The sequence below is a fragment of the Callorhinchus milii genome, unplaced genomic scaffold (genome assembly GCF_018977255.1).
Source record: "Callorhinchus milii isolate IMCB2004 unplaced genomic scaffold, IMCB_Cmil_1.0 Scaffold4, whole genome shotgun sequence".
NCBI classification, from domain to species: domain Eukaryota; kingdom Metazoa; phylum Chordata; class Chondrichthyes; order Chimaeriformes; family Callorhinchidae; genus Callorhinchus; species Callorhinchus milii.
The window spans coordinates 72,478,652-72,494,289 of record NW_024704745.1 but is presented as its reverse complement, the minus strand read 5'-3'; the positions used below and the strand labels follow the sequence as shown (position 1 = coordinate 72,494,289).

At 38.9% G+C, this 15,638-nt stretch overlaps 1 protein-coding gene across 3 annotated transcripts in view; it reads left to right on the top strand.

Moving 5' to 3' along the window:
* The window catches only part of dclk1a (doublecortin-like kinase 1a), a 167,566-nt gene that overhangs the window by 87,216 nt on the left and 64,712 nt on the right, over nucleotides 1–15,638 (top strand). For 2 of the 3 annotated variants that reach the window (XM_007891262.2, XM_007891263.2), the window contains exon 5: nucleotides 2,901–3,062. In XM_007891262.2, coding sequence (XP_007889453.1) covers nucleotides 2,901–3,062 — 162 coding nt within the window. Of the gene's footprint in view, nucleotides 1–2,900; nucleotides 3,063–14,764; nucleotides 14,916–15,638 lie in introns of those variants that run through there. The other variant, XM_007891264.2, reaches the window with a different exon arrangement.

The following is a 15,638-nucleotide window of genomic DNA, read 5'->3' as shown; positions in this document are numbered from 1 at the left end:
GTGTATTTGGCTTTCATGAAGGGAAGGGTATCGGAGCATCTTATATAGAAGAGCATCATAACACAATCAAAAAAGTGGACTTTGTCTCACTACAACTTTACCAACTGCAACATTCCTAGTTCCTGTTATGTGATGCTAAATACTTCAGCAATTGAGGAAAACACAAACTTAAATGATATAAGTCAAATGAAAAATCATACGAAGAGGAATGAAATGACAAAACATTATGAGAAATAATAAATAGTGTCTATTGTCAGCTAAATAAACACAAAATGACATTTGAGGTTTATTCAGCTGGCAATAGTCAGAGCGAGGGTGACTATAATTTATTCATAGAACTTATCAGCCTTAAATTGAATTCTGATGTCTGAGCAAAAGGCATATGTACTAACTGGTGTTTCTAGCATATGGGATAAGGCATATGTACTAATCGTGTTTCTGCAAGTAGAACTTTTCATGCAGAGGTTTTCCATATGACTGTATCATGGTCAGACAACAACGACATATTGTATTTATGGGGACCTTTCACCGCTGGAGTATTTCCCAAGGTGCTGGACAGTTGAGGGGTTGCAAGTGAGCTGGGGGTTGGATTCGGGAGGGATAGGGGCCAAAGGGGGTGATGGGGTGGTGGGGGAAGATGACCCGAAGGCACGGTCAAAGAGGAAGGCCTTGAGTTGGACCTTTAAAGAGGCAAGAGAAGGGACAAGGTGGAGGGACTCCGGGATGAAGTTCCAGAGAACAGCGTTAAAAAAGCTAAAGGCCCCAACTGCTGATGATGGGGAATACAGGGTAGGGCTGTGAAACAGGCCAGTGCCTGCTGACTGGAGGGAATGGGTAGGTTGGTAGGAGGTTGCAGAGGTAGGCTGGGGCAAGACTGCAGAGGGATTTAAAAGTGAGGATGAGGATCGTAAACATAATCCTCTGGGAGATGGGGAGCCAGATGGAGAGATGGATGTGGTAGGTGCGCGGAGGCATTCACTAGCAGCAAGATAATGGGCAAAAAGCTGTCTGAATTTTGGTCGAGGACACAATATTTCTTGAAAAGCTCTTTCATGTAAAAGTAACCCTACATCAAGTTGAACCCTTCCAATCTCATGAGAGAGTATCATCTCATCCCCACTCGGTGCTGACAGAGGAAAGTTTGAGATAACTGATAGAGAGTAGGTTAAGAGTTACAGAGATGACGCACCGAAAGTGACTTAAATGTACATCAATCTTTCACAGAGGCTTTTCTGGCAAAGAGGGCAGCAGTACTATGTAGTTATGCAAATAAAAGAACAGTGATTATGGAGAGTAGGGGCATTAGTGCCCCAGGTCAAACCAACTTGTTAAGAGATATTCTTGATCTCGTTTTTGCAGCTGTGGCTCTGTAGTCTGAAATTAAGACAGAATACAAGGAAGTTCCATGTCAAGGAACTTCCCTTATAAATTTATAACAAGAAATGCACTGTTGTTTTACTCCTTTTCTTTGCAATATAGTTTGCATTTCATTGTAATGTGCATATATAAATACACGGCTGTTTATGGGAGACTGCTGTGCGCAAATGGCTGCCGTGTTTTGCTCACAAAATACAAGTCAATCCACTTTACAGTCTATTCTACGAAGTGTTTTGAGACTTCTCAACAATATGATCAAGATATATCAAATGCGTTGATTATTATTTTTATCATTATTGGAGCACTCTGAGACTCTACCTGTATGAAGGGTGCTATATAAATGCAGGGTCTTCTTCAACCGAACCTTTGTCGTAATCTTGTGAATTAATTTTTTTCATCAGCCAAATGCAGAAACCCACCACCGTGCTTAAGAGTATCCAAACCAAACTGAGAATTCCATGCATTCCACCTACACATGGAAACTTTTTATAATTGCTTCTTGTGATTCTATTGTTCCATGCCGACTCTAAATAATGTTTTTTTGATTTTGAATTGTTCTATATATTTGCTTTGAGGGCATGAAATCTCTCTAATTTCCCTCTTGTACCTCAGGTCTCCACGGGCCAAACATTAATTGCTGGCAGGAAGATGGTTGGCAACATTCCTAGAAGCTAGTGTGACTAAAAAAGAGCAGGATACAATTTGTCCTGTGAATTTCTTTCCCTCCTCTTGTGTAGAGGCTCATGGCACCTCTTCAGCACAGCATAGATGAGACTAAGTAGGAACATCTACCCTAACTCCTGTCATTTTGTACAGTTTCATTAGTCAATGTAGAACTAGCAAATATATAACATATACTAATAATCGTTGCATTTGATATAGCATCTTATCACATCGTTGAGACATCTTAAATCGCTTCACGGAATGTATTATAAAGTGAATTGACTATGCATTTGGGCGAAACATGGCAGCCAATTGTCCGGTCATGGATTGAGTGATCAGTAATTTCTTTTGAGAGATTATTAAACCCGGAAAACGATCCAACAATCGACTAACAACCGGGTTCCTACTTGCTGCTAGCTAAGAGACATGTAGAGTAAGGAAACTTGCCGAAGCTTTCTCCTTGCCTGGGAATGAACCTGGATCTTCTCACTTGTGAGGCAGGAGTGCTAACCAGTGCGCTCTGGGACTCCACAAATAAGACTAAGGTTTCTTATAGGTCCTTCTTAAAGAACCCAAAAGCAATGATAAGTCATATTTGCTAGTAAGATAGGTGTATAATATCAGTGAGGAATTACTGCATTTCGCCCACAAAATACACAATTCACTTTACAGTATATTCTGTGAAGATGTCTCAAATGCATGATAAGCGCTATATCAAATGCAATGATTATTATTAATATTATCAAACGAAGAATTCAATCTTGACAAATTGTTATTTCTGTTCAGCTTGTCCATGAGGTTTGTTTTTTGTGAGTAACTTGTATAATGGTCCTTTTTGTTTTGTTGTTCTGCACCAACAGAATGCCGAGTGGTCAAATCCACTTCCTACACTAAAGTACCCGGTGCAGGTCCCTCTGGATCCTCAGCACCATTACAATCCTCAGGACCATCAGGATGGAGAAGTGTCACAAAAAGCCCTGGGCCATCCCGACGAAGCAAGTCCCCGGCTTCCACCAGCTCAGGTAACTGCAATGCGTGACCACAGGTTTTGCTGAGATCGCTGTATTTATGTCATGAAACAGCGCACTTTGCTGTAATGAATACAAAATTGATTTTTCACCAATAAATTGTGGGGTACAAGTTTAAATGATCACAGGCTGGGATCAAAGCACAAATGTTCTTAAATTATTGTCTTAACCTCAAGGTACTGCTCGGTCGCTGTTTTTAATTTTTTACGGTAATTTTACTCAATTTGGAGTTTGGTCTCGTGCCAGCTGTGGATCCAAAGCAGATTCTGGTTAATGCTAATACACACAAATTGTGAATGCACTCCAGACTTTTCAGACCTGAGGATCTTCACACTCGGAGATTAGAAATTGTGATATTGTTATCTCAGGACTGTTGTGAAACAAAGTAAACCAGTGTTTATTAAAACTGTATTGATACTTTCTCAGATAGGACATTTGTGACATGTCCACAGTGATTAGCCAGATTTGTTTGAATCCTTAGTACTCTACCATTGTATCAAAATGTAGCCTTAAAGGCGTCTTATCATGTTGCACAATGCACCCGTTAATATTATTGCAGCTAGTATATATTGTGAATTTCAATACTAAGGTGAAAATGTCAGTATTGCTGTTAAAAATTCACTTGGGAGGAAAAGATCACAAATTGTAATGGAATCTAATCCATATTGACTTTTATGGCAGCCTGACTGGCAGTTTGATGAACTGAGTTCACCAACCAGATATCAGCTTAGTTCTCAACTATTTCACAAGATCAGAAGATTAGTTTGGATGTGGAAGGCCCTTCAGGCCATCTGATCTCATCCTTCCAGAACACCCACACTACTGCCCCCACCATAACAACATCAAGCTGTTTTTTAAATGAGTTCAGCGTTCTGCTCTCTACCACCTTTCCTGGCAACCCATCCCAGTCATTGATTACCCTTTGCATAATGAAACTCATCCTGGTAGCCGCACTGAAATTGTGATTTACAACTCTAAACTTACATCCTCTTCTACTGTTTTGTTGTAGTCTAAACAAATAGGCTGCCAACAAATCGCACTAAATTTGCAAAGGGCTTTCAAATTGAATTGTACACAATGAAACATGATATTAGTGAGAAAACTGTATTTATACTTCTGATGCTTCTTTATTTTTGATTATATAAACTGTATGTCATTTCAAAGTCTACATATAATGATAATTCTAAATGTAGCACTAGGAGAAACTCCCTTCCAGGTCTATTTAAACTGAAAAGTCAGCATTCGATGCTCTCGAAAGTATCAATTATTGTTTCAATGAAGGTTTGCAGAAATTTTGTCCAAATCCTATTACCAGGACATGCATAATTCTGGGTCTTTGGGAAGATGGTTTTCCAGACAAGAATCTGGCCTTTTCCACAGCAATTTAGATAGCTTTGGATGAGGAAGGCCAAGGTAAATATCTGAATAATTGGCTTGTTGGTTACCCAAAGTAATCACTGATCCACCAAACTAAATTTGAGCTTCCTTTAGAAGTGTACACAGCAGTATCTATATTCATTGCATTCATTCACAGAGTTGATACCCAATGCAGGGTATTAACAGACAATTCAATTACCTGTTATTTTAAATTACCCTTGGTAATAGAGCATAATCCCCAGTGAGTCAAATTAGAGTCAATCAATCTCAAATTGGTTACAAAGTAGTTATATTTCAATCATAAGCAACAACCAACTTTTCCACAGTTGGTTGTTGAGTAATAATTATTATACTGGGGTGTTAATAGATAAAGATTAGTCTCCATGTCTAACTGAGCACTTAGTTTGCCCACACAGCACATTCACCAGCTTCACTCTGTACCTTTATTGAGAAATCTAGATAATAATATTATAATAATAATCCTTGTGGAGTCCTGTACTACATTAGTTAGAGCACTCCCCTTGCAAGCAAGAGTACCCAGGTTCGATTCCCAGGCAGGGCGAAACCTTTGGCAAGTTTTCTTACTCTAGCATTTAAGTAGGAACCTGGTTGTTAGTTGATTGGGGGATCGCTTTCCTTTGGTAATAATCCATTTAAAAAAAATAATAATAATAACTTGGTCACTCAATCTACAACTGTTTGTGGGACACTACTGTGCACAATTGGCTGACGCGTTTCACCCACTAAATATACAGTCAATTCACTTTACAGTATATTCTGTGAAGTGCTTTGAGACGTCTTGATGACGTAATAACGCGTTATATCAAATGCAAGGATTATTATTATTTTATTATAGCGCCTTACTCATTACATCATTGAGACGTCTCAAAGCGCTTCACAGGGTGTACTGTCAAGTGGAGTGACTGTGTATTTTATGGCCAAAATGCGGCAGCCAGTTGTGCACAGGAATGTGTCACCAATAGCCGTGGAGTGAATTACCAATTTTATTTGGGGAATTGTTGGCCAGACCAGATGAGCAGTGAAGCATTAAAATTTGCAGTTACCCCCTACCTGCTACTATAGATAGCAAGGTGGCAAATTGTTCTGTGCCTTTACACTTTGGTTTCAAACAAATCCAGCAGTGTTAACTTTGCAACAGTCAAAGGCATAAGAAGGTGAAAACTCCACAAGAGTGCCAAATGCTTAAGTAAATAAAATCTAATTAACTCTATATGTGAGACTGATCAGTAGTATATTTAAGTCACCAATCATAGCATTCGCCAATCTTAAATGTCTTTGGATATCATCCCAATCTGAATTCAGCCTGCAGTTGCTTTAATAAAACTATGTTACTGTATACATTAAAAGAGATTTAATAGGTAATGTTTTCAACAAGCGTTTTAAATCCATATTCAATCTTTAAAACATCTTATTGCTTTATATAAAAATGAATTAGAATAGGGCATTTGGTAGAATAAAGAAACATAATGAATGGTTAGAAAACATCCTCTGGGACATATTTTGTTGCAATAATGTTCTTTCAAACTACAGAAAGTTTGTGAAAATCTATCTCTGTTCCTTTCTCTGGTCACTGAATGTGACATGAGTTGTTATGAACCCAGTTCTTAGCACTAAATTGGATTTCCAACTCAAAGTAGTTGCAAGGAATTTGGAATAAAAAGTGGTGTGCATTTTGGGGAGGGGCTGTTCTTAACATAAGATTGATTCATATTAATATAATAATAATCCTTGGATGTGATATAATGCCTTATCACATTGTCAAGACATCTCAAAGCGCTTCACAGTATCTTTGTTGGTATGGATGAAGAAATCTATTTGATCCATTTGAACTCATCCTTTCAGAAAACCCAAGTAACTATTTTCCTATAGCGGCCAGCTATTTTTTAAATCACTCCAGCATCCTACCCTCAGCCACCCTTCCTTGTGACCCACTCCAGTTGTCTTTTACCCTCTGCGTAAATAAGTAGTCCCTGATGTCTGCCGTGAAATCGCCCTTTACAATTCTAAACTTGGTCCACTTGTTCTACTGTTTCTGTGAAAATATTGTTTTGGGTTTATTTTTTCGATCCTATTTAAAATCTTACATGCATCTTCGAAGTCCCCTCTGAGATCTTTCAAGACTGAAGAGCCCTAGCTTGCATAATTGTTTCTCATGGCTCCTTCTTCTAACACTGGAGATCATCTTCTCATATTGTGGCATCCTGAAGTTTATGCAGTACTCGATGTGCAGCCTGACCAGAACACTATGTAGCTTATGTATGACATCTGAGGATCTGAACAAAACTGATTTGGCAATATAGCTCAGCATCCTGTTTTTATTGCTGCTTCACACTGTTTAGAAATAATGAGCGATGAGTCAGTGAACATCCCTAGGTCTCTTTATGAGTCTGGAGTTAGGCAATACAGTTGGGATTTTGGAGGAACTTTATGCTACATCTAATCTATTTGTAGATGATAGGTTGACACTATTTGTAGATGATGGTTAGAATCGACAAATCACTTTACAACAAAAAGCAAGAAAGAAATTGCAACTCGGCTACTGCCATAGTTTGATGAGTAAATATTTTGTTCCAATAATATAGAGGCAAATGTAAGCATATTTTTCTTAAAATGTCTATCAGGGAAACTGCTTAATAATGATTCTTATGAACATATCAGAACTGAAAAACCTTCTTCAGCTGGAGCTTTCTTGTATTATTCAGTGTTGTCACAAAGAAAAGAAAGAGCTTTCCTATTTTTACATAGCCTATAAAACCGAAACTTCTCAAAGTGCTTTACGGCAATGAATATCACATGCAGTGACTATATTTTGTAGCCAAATGGAGCAGTTATTTTGTGGAAAAAAAAGCACCCCACAATGGTGAATGATAAATTTATCTAGAGGAATGTTGGCTACGACAGTGAGAGAATCTCTCATTTCTTTTTGAATGTCCCATAGAGTTTTTGTCACCCATCTGAAAGAACTAGCAGTCAAGGACTTCAGTTTAACATCCCTTGCGAACGATGCCACTCTGACAATGCAGCAGACCTACCTCCAGTATCACACTGGACTGTCAGCACAGTCTGTTTTTGTCCAGTCATATGCTTTACACATGTGGAGACCTAACAATATGATAAAGAATATCTAAACCAAACCCAGAGTTCCATGTATGCCGCCTACACCTCCAGATTTCTGTGTCTGGAATGGAATCAAACTCTGGCTGATCTGCCTTTCAAGTTCTACCGCTAGCTGGTCTGTCATCAGCAGTGCCCTGGGATGCCAAACATGACACATTGGAGCCAGTTCATCTCCAATGACACTCCTCTTATCTTATCCCGCGCGCTCCCATCACCACAAGGAGGATAGTCATATGCTATGAGATCAATTGGTGGCATGAAGGTGGTGGGTGGATGAAATTTTCAAGCATCTAGACCAAAGGCTTTTTTCCTGATTGGATAGTGTAATAGTGGGCAGATAAATTCTTTCGTATGACGTCCCCTTGATGAATGAAAAATATCCAATGGCACAATTATAGATTTAGGTTCTGTCTGGAGAGAATATTTTCATCTATCTGACTCGAGAGTGAATTTACTGTTCGGTAGCAGTGGGAACAATTTTATTGTGAAAAGTAAGGTCATCTCATGGGAAGCATTGTACATAATATTAAAACATATTTGGATAAATGTGTTTTCTACATGGAGACTGAATGATTTGTACGAGCATAAACATTTTCCAGTCATAACAACACAACAACAAGATTACATTTGTTTAGCACCTTTCACGTCAGGAGGACGTCCCAAGGCGCTGGACAATGTACAGCATTTCAGACTCAAACTGGGGTCAGGGGGGAAGAAGGGAGAGGAGGGGAAGTTGGGTGGCCGATGACATGGTTGAAGAGAAGGGTCTTGAGGCGGGACTTGAAGGAGGCTAAAGAGGGGGCTAGGCGGAGTGATTAGGGGATGGAATTCCAGAGGTTAGGGGCAATGGTGGGGCGGGTGGGTAGGGGGACCTGGAGCAGGCAAGAGCCGGCTGAGCGGAGGGAGCGGGCGGGTTGTTAGGGTGTTAGGAGGTCACAGAGGTAGGGTGGGGCGACGCCATGGAGGGCTTTGTATATGAGGACCAGGATCTTGAACTGGATCCTCTAAAAGATAGGGAGCCAATGGAGTCGGGCGAGAATGGGGGAGATGGGGTCACGGTGATTGGTGCAGGAGAGGACATGGGCTGCAGAGTTCTGGATTATCTGCAGAGTATGGAGAGAGGAGTTGGGAAGGCCAACAAGCAGGGCGTTTGCATAGTCGAGCCTGGAGGTGGTGAAGGCATGCACAAGAGTTTCAGCGGCCTGAGGGGTGAGGTAGTGACGAGTCGGGTGATGTTACGGAGGTGAGGGAAGGCAGAGCGGGTCATGGCTTCAATGCGGGGAAGAAAAGACAGTTGAGGGTCGAACAAGACACCCGGGTTCCTGACTGGTTTGGTGAGTTGAAGTGTGCAACCATGGAGGTTGATGCTGCCAGAGCCTGAGGTGCAGAGGCACTGGCGCGAGCCAATCAGGAGGGCCTCAATCTTGTTTGCCCTCATCCAGGACTTAGTGTCCGACAGGCATTCTGTCAGGACAGCAGTGGTCCTGGAGTTGAGGGTGGAGGCAGAAAGATACAGTTGGGTGTCATCTGCATCCATATGGAAGTTGACCCCATGTCTGCGGATGATATCACCAAGGGGGAGCATGTAGATATTAAAGAAGAGAGGGCCAAGGACAGAGCCCTGAGGGACACCAGACGTGACAGTGCAGGGGCTGGAGGAGAAACCATTAGAGGCAACAAAGTGGAAACGGTTCATTGCTTCACTGGAAATGTATCTGTATTTGTGGACCTTAGTGAGCTAAATCCATTCCTTTTCTTGAAATGGCAACAGTGAAATAACCACATGCATGCAAAAAAACATTAAAATATAATTATCCCCTCTGAATTCTAACACTTGTCTTACGTCAAAACTTAGCTCATTCTGATAATCTACTTAAACACAATTGTGTTTACAAAAACTAGTCCTAACACGTACACTAAATGAGTTCATTAATGAACCTGCATTACGAATAGGTTACACTAAAACAGTTTTTTGTATTTTGCTGTACTGTTCAACTGCCGTGATAACAAGAAACATATTGGTACCATAAAGACTAATATATAATTAAAGGGATCATTACTATCTGCATTCTTCTTTTCATGCACAAGGTAAGCATCAATATTTACAATGACCCCTGGCTGCTTGTTTAAGGGGAGGATAATAATAATAATAATACTTCCATTTGGTATAGTACCTTTCACATCAGTAGGTCATCCCAATGCACTTTGCAGGATATTGTGGGTATAATGGTAAAATGGATTGACCATTTTGTGGGTGAAACGTGGCAGCCAATTTGTTTACAGCAATTCTCCACAACTCCCGTGAAGTGAATGACCAGTTTTATTTATGTTGGCCAGTACAGATGGAGAAACTCCCTTCTCTTTGCGAAAAGTGTCCTGGGATCTTTAATGTTTCATCTGAAGAGTGGCACCTCCAACAATGTAGCACACCACTAGCATTTCATTGGGGTGTCGGTTTAGACTATGTGATTCCAAGTCTCAACGTGGGGTTTGTAATTACATCCTTAAAATAATAATAATCCTTTCATTTGATATAGTGCCTTATCACATATTCGAGAAGTCTCAAAGCGCTTTACAGAATATACTGTTTAAAGTGTTAAAAAGCAAATTGCAGCACATTCTTGATTCCATTTCTTTGCAGCATGGCATTTACAGAATATACTGTAAAGTGAATTGACTGTCATTGGCAGCCAATAAGGTACTTTATCAAACACAAAGATTATTATTATCAGTAGCTTTGCAAATGGAAGTCAACAAAGGGTTTCTTCATACTTCTGCTTTGCAATTCAGGATTCCATAATCGAAACACACTTTGCATGTCAGCTCATTTCCTTTTGTGCACAGATGCAGTGAGTTTATAGCAATTAATGGCTCTATTGGATTTGAGCCAAAATTAAATTGATGGCTGGTTGCCTTTCTAGACTGCCACGATTTTCTAAGCAGTGGAAGAACTCCAGCAATTGGGTTGAAACAGGCCAGCATTTGGAAAGAATGGCACAAGGCTCACACTTCCATTTTGCTCTTTTGAACCACAGGAATATCATTGTATCTATAGAGCAGGATTATTGAATTGGGATAAAATGGAAATGTTGAGTATTGCCTTCATTGGAGAATTTTGTTTTATTCTTTTTAGGAATGGGGACTAGGATTCTTCTCACTCAACTTCTGATAATCCTTGAAGCTATTATCATTATTATTAATGCATAGTTTCGATTCTTTGGCTCTTGAACCTACATTTTCCATGATTAGGTAAACAAAGTGCATCCCTATGTGAACAGATTGCACATGGTGGTAGATTTCTACAATAAATTCTGTGTCAGATTCCAAAATAAAACGTAGTGTCAGAAGTTTGAGTACAATTCCTGTTCCCGAAGTGTTAAAAAGCAAATTGCAGCACATTCTTGATTCCATTTCTTTGCAGCATGGCATTTGTTTTGAAAATGAGTTACAGACAAACTGGTTGACGCAGTAGAGCCTAAACTAGAATAATTGTGCAGTAGACAAGTGTAGGAGTCAATGGATTTTTCCTGCGTCAGAGTTGCTATGGAAACCAGCAGTGCAGTCCGAAACCATGGGAGGAAATAATCTTGTATAAGAATGGGGTATCAGCAAGCAATTTTGATTCGATAAGCCTTTTAAGGGCTTTCCGTTTTGTCTATGCCTGTTTCCTTGCAACTGCGAGGAGAATTTCACTCTTTAAGCACCATAATAATAATCCTTTCACTTGGTAAAGCACCTTACAAGTCAGGAGGACATTTCAAAGGTTTTGCAGGGTATACTGTAAAGTGTAATGACTGTGTGTTTTGTGGGCAATTGTCATCCAGTCAAAAAACATGAACTTCAAAACACTTTTTATTTGCTACCGTAAAGCATTTATAACAATATTAACAATCTTAATTGTCATCTAAGATGCATGTATTATTGTGGTGGTATACATGGCAGCCCATTACTATAGCATGGATTCTTCTAATATAATGCTTTGTTTTACAAAAAAATTATATAACACAACTCAGTCATGTCTCGTTTGTTGAACCATGTATTTTAAGGCTTATATCTTACTCTTATTCAGTCCAATCACAGAGCCAATTGATTAAATGTCTTTGACTGATGACCTAACTGATATTAACCCTTCCTATTGCTTGGGATTTTTTTTCCAATTTAAAATGTTCAATTCGAGGTGCTGACATTTGGAAGCGTAAAAATAAGCTTTCATAATCATTGTTACAAATTTATAAATAAAAAAGCCACTCTGATTACCTTTAACCTGCTTTTTTTTATTATTATACTTCAATAAAAAGTGTATATATCACTGGTGAGGTTAGTATGATATCACTGATGAGGTTAGTATGATATCACTGGTGAGGTTAGTATGGGCAAGTTATTGAGCCTGACAAGTGAGGGAGTTGAATTAATTTGCACAGTTAAAAGTCCCACAATCACTGTGTTATTGATTTTTTTTTGGTCAGCCTGGTCTGACACATGCAGAAACCCATCACCATGCTTAAGAGTATCCAAACCAAACCGAGAATTCCATGCATCCCACCTCCACATGGAAATCCCAGAGATAGATTTTTGAAAGGGCGTATACACTCTCTCCCTAGGGAGAAGCATCATGTTTATCTAATCCCAGAAAGTATTAGGCATAGGTTGGCACTGTGTTAATGACAGAAACTTCACTGATGTTAATTCATCCAGATGATTTCATCTGCAGTGTGTTCATACAAACAAAATTATTCAAAACAATCAATAGAACGGGGAGCGATAAAAGATATATATATATATTTAACTTTAATGCAATATATTCTAGCAGCTAAGTCTCTATTAAAATGTAATTGCAATATAAGGTTGAACTAGTTTTACCATGAGTTCAGATAGAATGCAGCAGCTCTGTGGAACTGCAATATACTTGCTTCTGCTGTTGACTGGCCAACTTCCTGCTCTTGATGTATAAGCCCATCGTGGCTTGGTGACAACATATAATGGCGAGCAGAGGCTTTGCTATAACCCTGCCATTATGTGGGGTCTCGTTTTAAGAACTGTATTATAATAGGGTTGGGCTGCACATAGATCACATTGAATCAAGTTTCCTTACTCCACACGCCTCTATTTACCTAGCAGTAAGTAGGAACCCAGTTGTTAGTCAGTTGGTGGATTGCTTTTCTGGGGGTAATAATCCTGCAAGAAAATAATAATAAACACTAATAATAATTTGCTCCATGACTGTTTGTGGGACACTGCTGTGAGCAATTGACTGCCGCGTTTCACCCACAAAATATACAGTCAATTCACTTCACAGTATATTCCGTGAAGTGCTTTGAACGACACGATAAGACGCAATATCAAATGCGAGGATTATTATTATAAATTAAATTGAAGGAAAACCTAATGGTTACATGGATTTACATAGAATTTACAGGCCATTCGGTGCAACTAGTTCTTGTTGGTGTTTGTACTTTCCACTCTCACCTTAAGTCCCTCTCAAACCCTTCAATTGCCTTCCCTTTCATGCATGTATCTACAAGGGTTTACTGTGTGTTTGTTGAAAGCAGTAGACAGATTTATGTTAGCAAACAAAACTGAATTTAGGTCACCATAGAAAAACTCATTAATATTTCAGAAGATTCAAAGATTCATTGAAGGTAAAGCTTAGATCCTGGCCATTCAGCCCATCCAAACCAGCTAGTGTTTGTACTCTACACGGGTTCTCATTCTAGATCCAATACTTAGTAACATTGGCCTTTTGTGCATTTGCACATGTTTGCCGACCCAACAACTGACTGTAGCAGAGAATTATTGCACAGAATTGTAGAGTCATAGAATGTTACAGCAAAGGAAAAGACCACATGCCCCATCAAGTCTGCACTGGTGTTTTCTTCACACAAACTACCTAGTCTGATGCCGTGCTCTCCACTCACTTCCCATACAACTTTAGTATTCTTTTTCGAGTCCTAAAATCCCTAAAATATGATAAAATGAAATATTAACTTGCAAATGAAAGGCTGTCTCTTCTTGACTGGAGTAAACTGCTCCATCGCTCTTAATGTAGTATTTTATTTTACTATAAGAAAATGTAATGATCACAGGGTAGACTATTTCAAAGCATTCTCTCACTTTGCAGTAGAATCAAAACACTTGGTTATATTCCATTGTTTTGTAGAACAAGTTACACTCTAGACATAGTGCCAATTAAAACAAAATAATTACAAGCATTATTAAAAATAATTGTCTCTGGCTCTGTCTCCTTTCAACAAAATATTCTCCAATTTTAGGAGCAATGTGAGTCACTGCTGAGCCAACCCACTAGCTTGTCTGGAAATGATGTGTGAATGTGTGCAGAAAGATATGGCATTGATATAACTGATAATAAGTGAAATGAGCACAACAGACAATGAAACAAAAATGATGCTGTGAAAAATGAGCCTTCTTTAAACTGAATTCTATTAATTTCAGAGGTTTCAATTCATAATATGGTCCTCAGAGAGTGATCAAATATTAACTTGCAAACCAATGGTTGTCTCTTGATGAATGGAGCAAAGTGCCAACGTCAAAAGAAACAGTTTGTCTGCCTTGAAACACAAGATTTGTGCATGAGGAAAATTAACCTAATGTTTGAAATGAGCTATGGTTCTCGGTGCTTTGCTAAGATTTAGGATTATTTTTTCACATAAGATATAAATCCTTTCAGTGTCATGTGTAGCCTGCATTTTTATATTTTTGTGTTTAATTTGCCCAACTAAAAGATGGCAAAGTCCTTTCCGTGAACCGCAGAAAAACTGTAACCTGGCGATTCAGTCACCGTGGATCTCGTTCGGGCTACGTCATCATCTGTCTCACTTCAAAGCTTTTGACAAGCCACTGTCGAGTCGGCTACCAGATGACTCATTTGCTCTTTGAGTGTCCAATTGTAAGATGAATCATGTATTCGCATTTTATATTATTCCCATTCCCCTCCCCCTGTTTATATTGTCACTGTTTGGGTTGGGGGGGCCGTGGTGGTGGCTGGAGGGAAGAGACTCACAATTTAATAATCTTGCGTAGTTACGGCTGGCCTAATTAACACCTATGATGCAGCTTTAAAATCACCTGAACCACCCACTCCCAAATTTCAGACGTCAGTCTTACGCAAAAAAGCATATGCTTATGATTGCTGCTTCTTACTCAGCTGCCTCTACGAGCAGGGATTTTGCCTGAGTCTGTATTTGTACTGTTGATTGCTTCATTCCATCATCTTCCTACTAGAAGCTTTTTGCAGCTAACGCTGAGGTCTGGAGATTTATTTACGAGGAAGTTCTGTGTGTTGAAATCCTTTTCTCATAATGAAATACATTGAAGGTAAGGCCAACTTGTAGTATTATTTAACACACTAATAAGTTACTCTAATTCTTAACATGTGTTTTAAACTGCAGTAGCAGAACATTGGTTTACTTGATTCTGTGTGAACTAACTGAAGTAAATCAAGCAAACTTTGCCTACGTAACAACATTCACTTAATTTCTAATCAATTATATTTTGTAATGTGCTTTGGCTGTTAAAAGTATTGATATAAATGTAAGTTCTTACAGTATTGTAAAGTTAAATCTGAAAATTATTGTTTTACTGTCTTTTTTTACTCTTCATGCTATTATCTATATCTGTAAGGTTCAACCCCAGTTCTTTTCAAATTTCGGATTGATTTACTAATGCACAAATCTTGAATTTCAATGCAGCAAAAAAATTCCTTTTGAAATTTACATATTTATTCATCAAGAGACAGCTTTGGTTTTCAGCCTCATACTGAAAAATGCTTAACTTACTTAAAAATATCCTCAAGTGTGACTGCAATGGAGGTGCTTGTATGTGCTCCGAAACGTTGCCCTGCATGAAGGGTTCTATATAAATGCAAATTGTTGTTGTTGTATTCTTTTCTGGGAGTTAGCTAATAATAACACTGTGAGTGTCTGGATTAACTATTTTGCCTGAAAGAGTATGATGGAATGTTTAAAAATACTTGGTTTCATTCACTTTATCAAGTTCTTACAATTTTGTAATTTTATTCAAAGAGTTTTAGGTGACCAT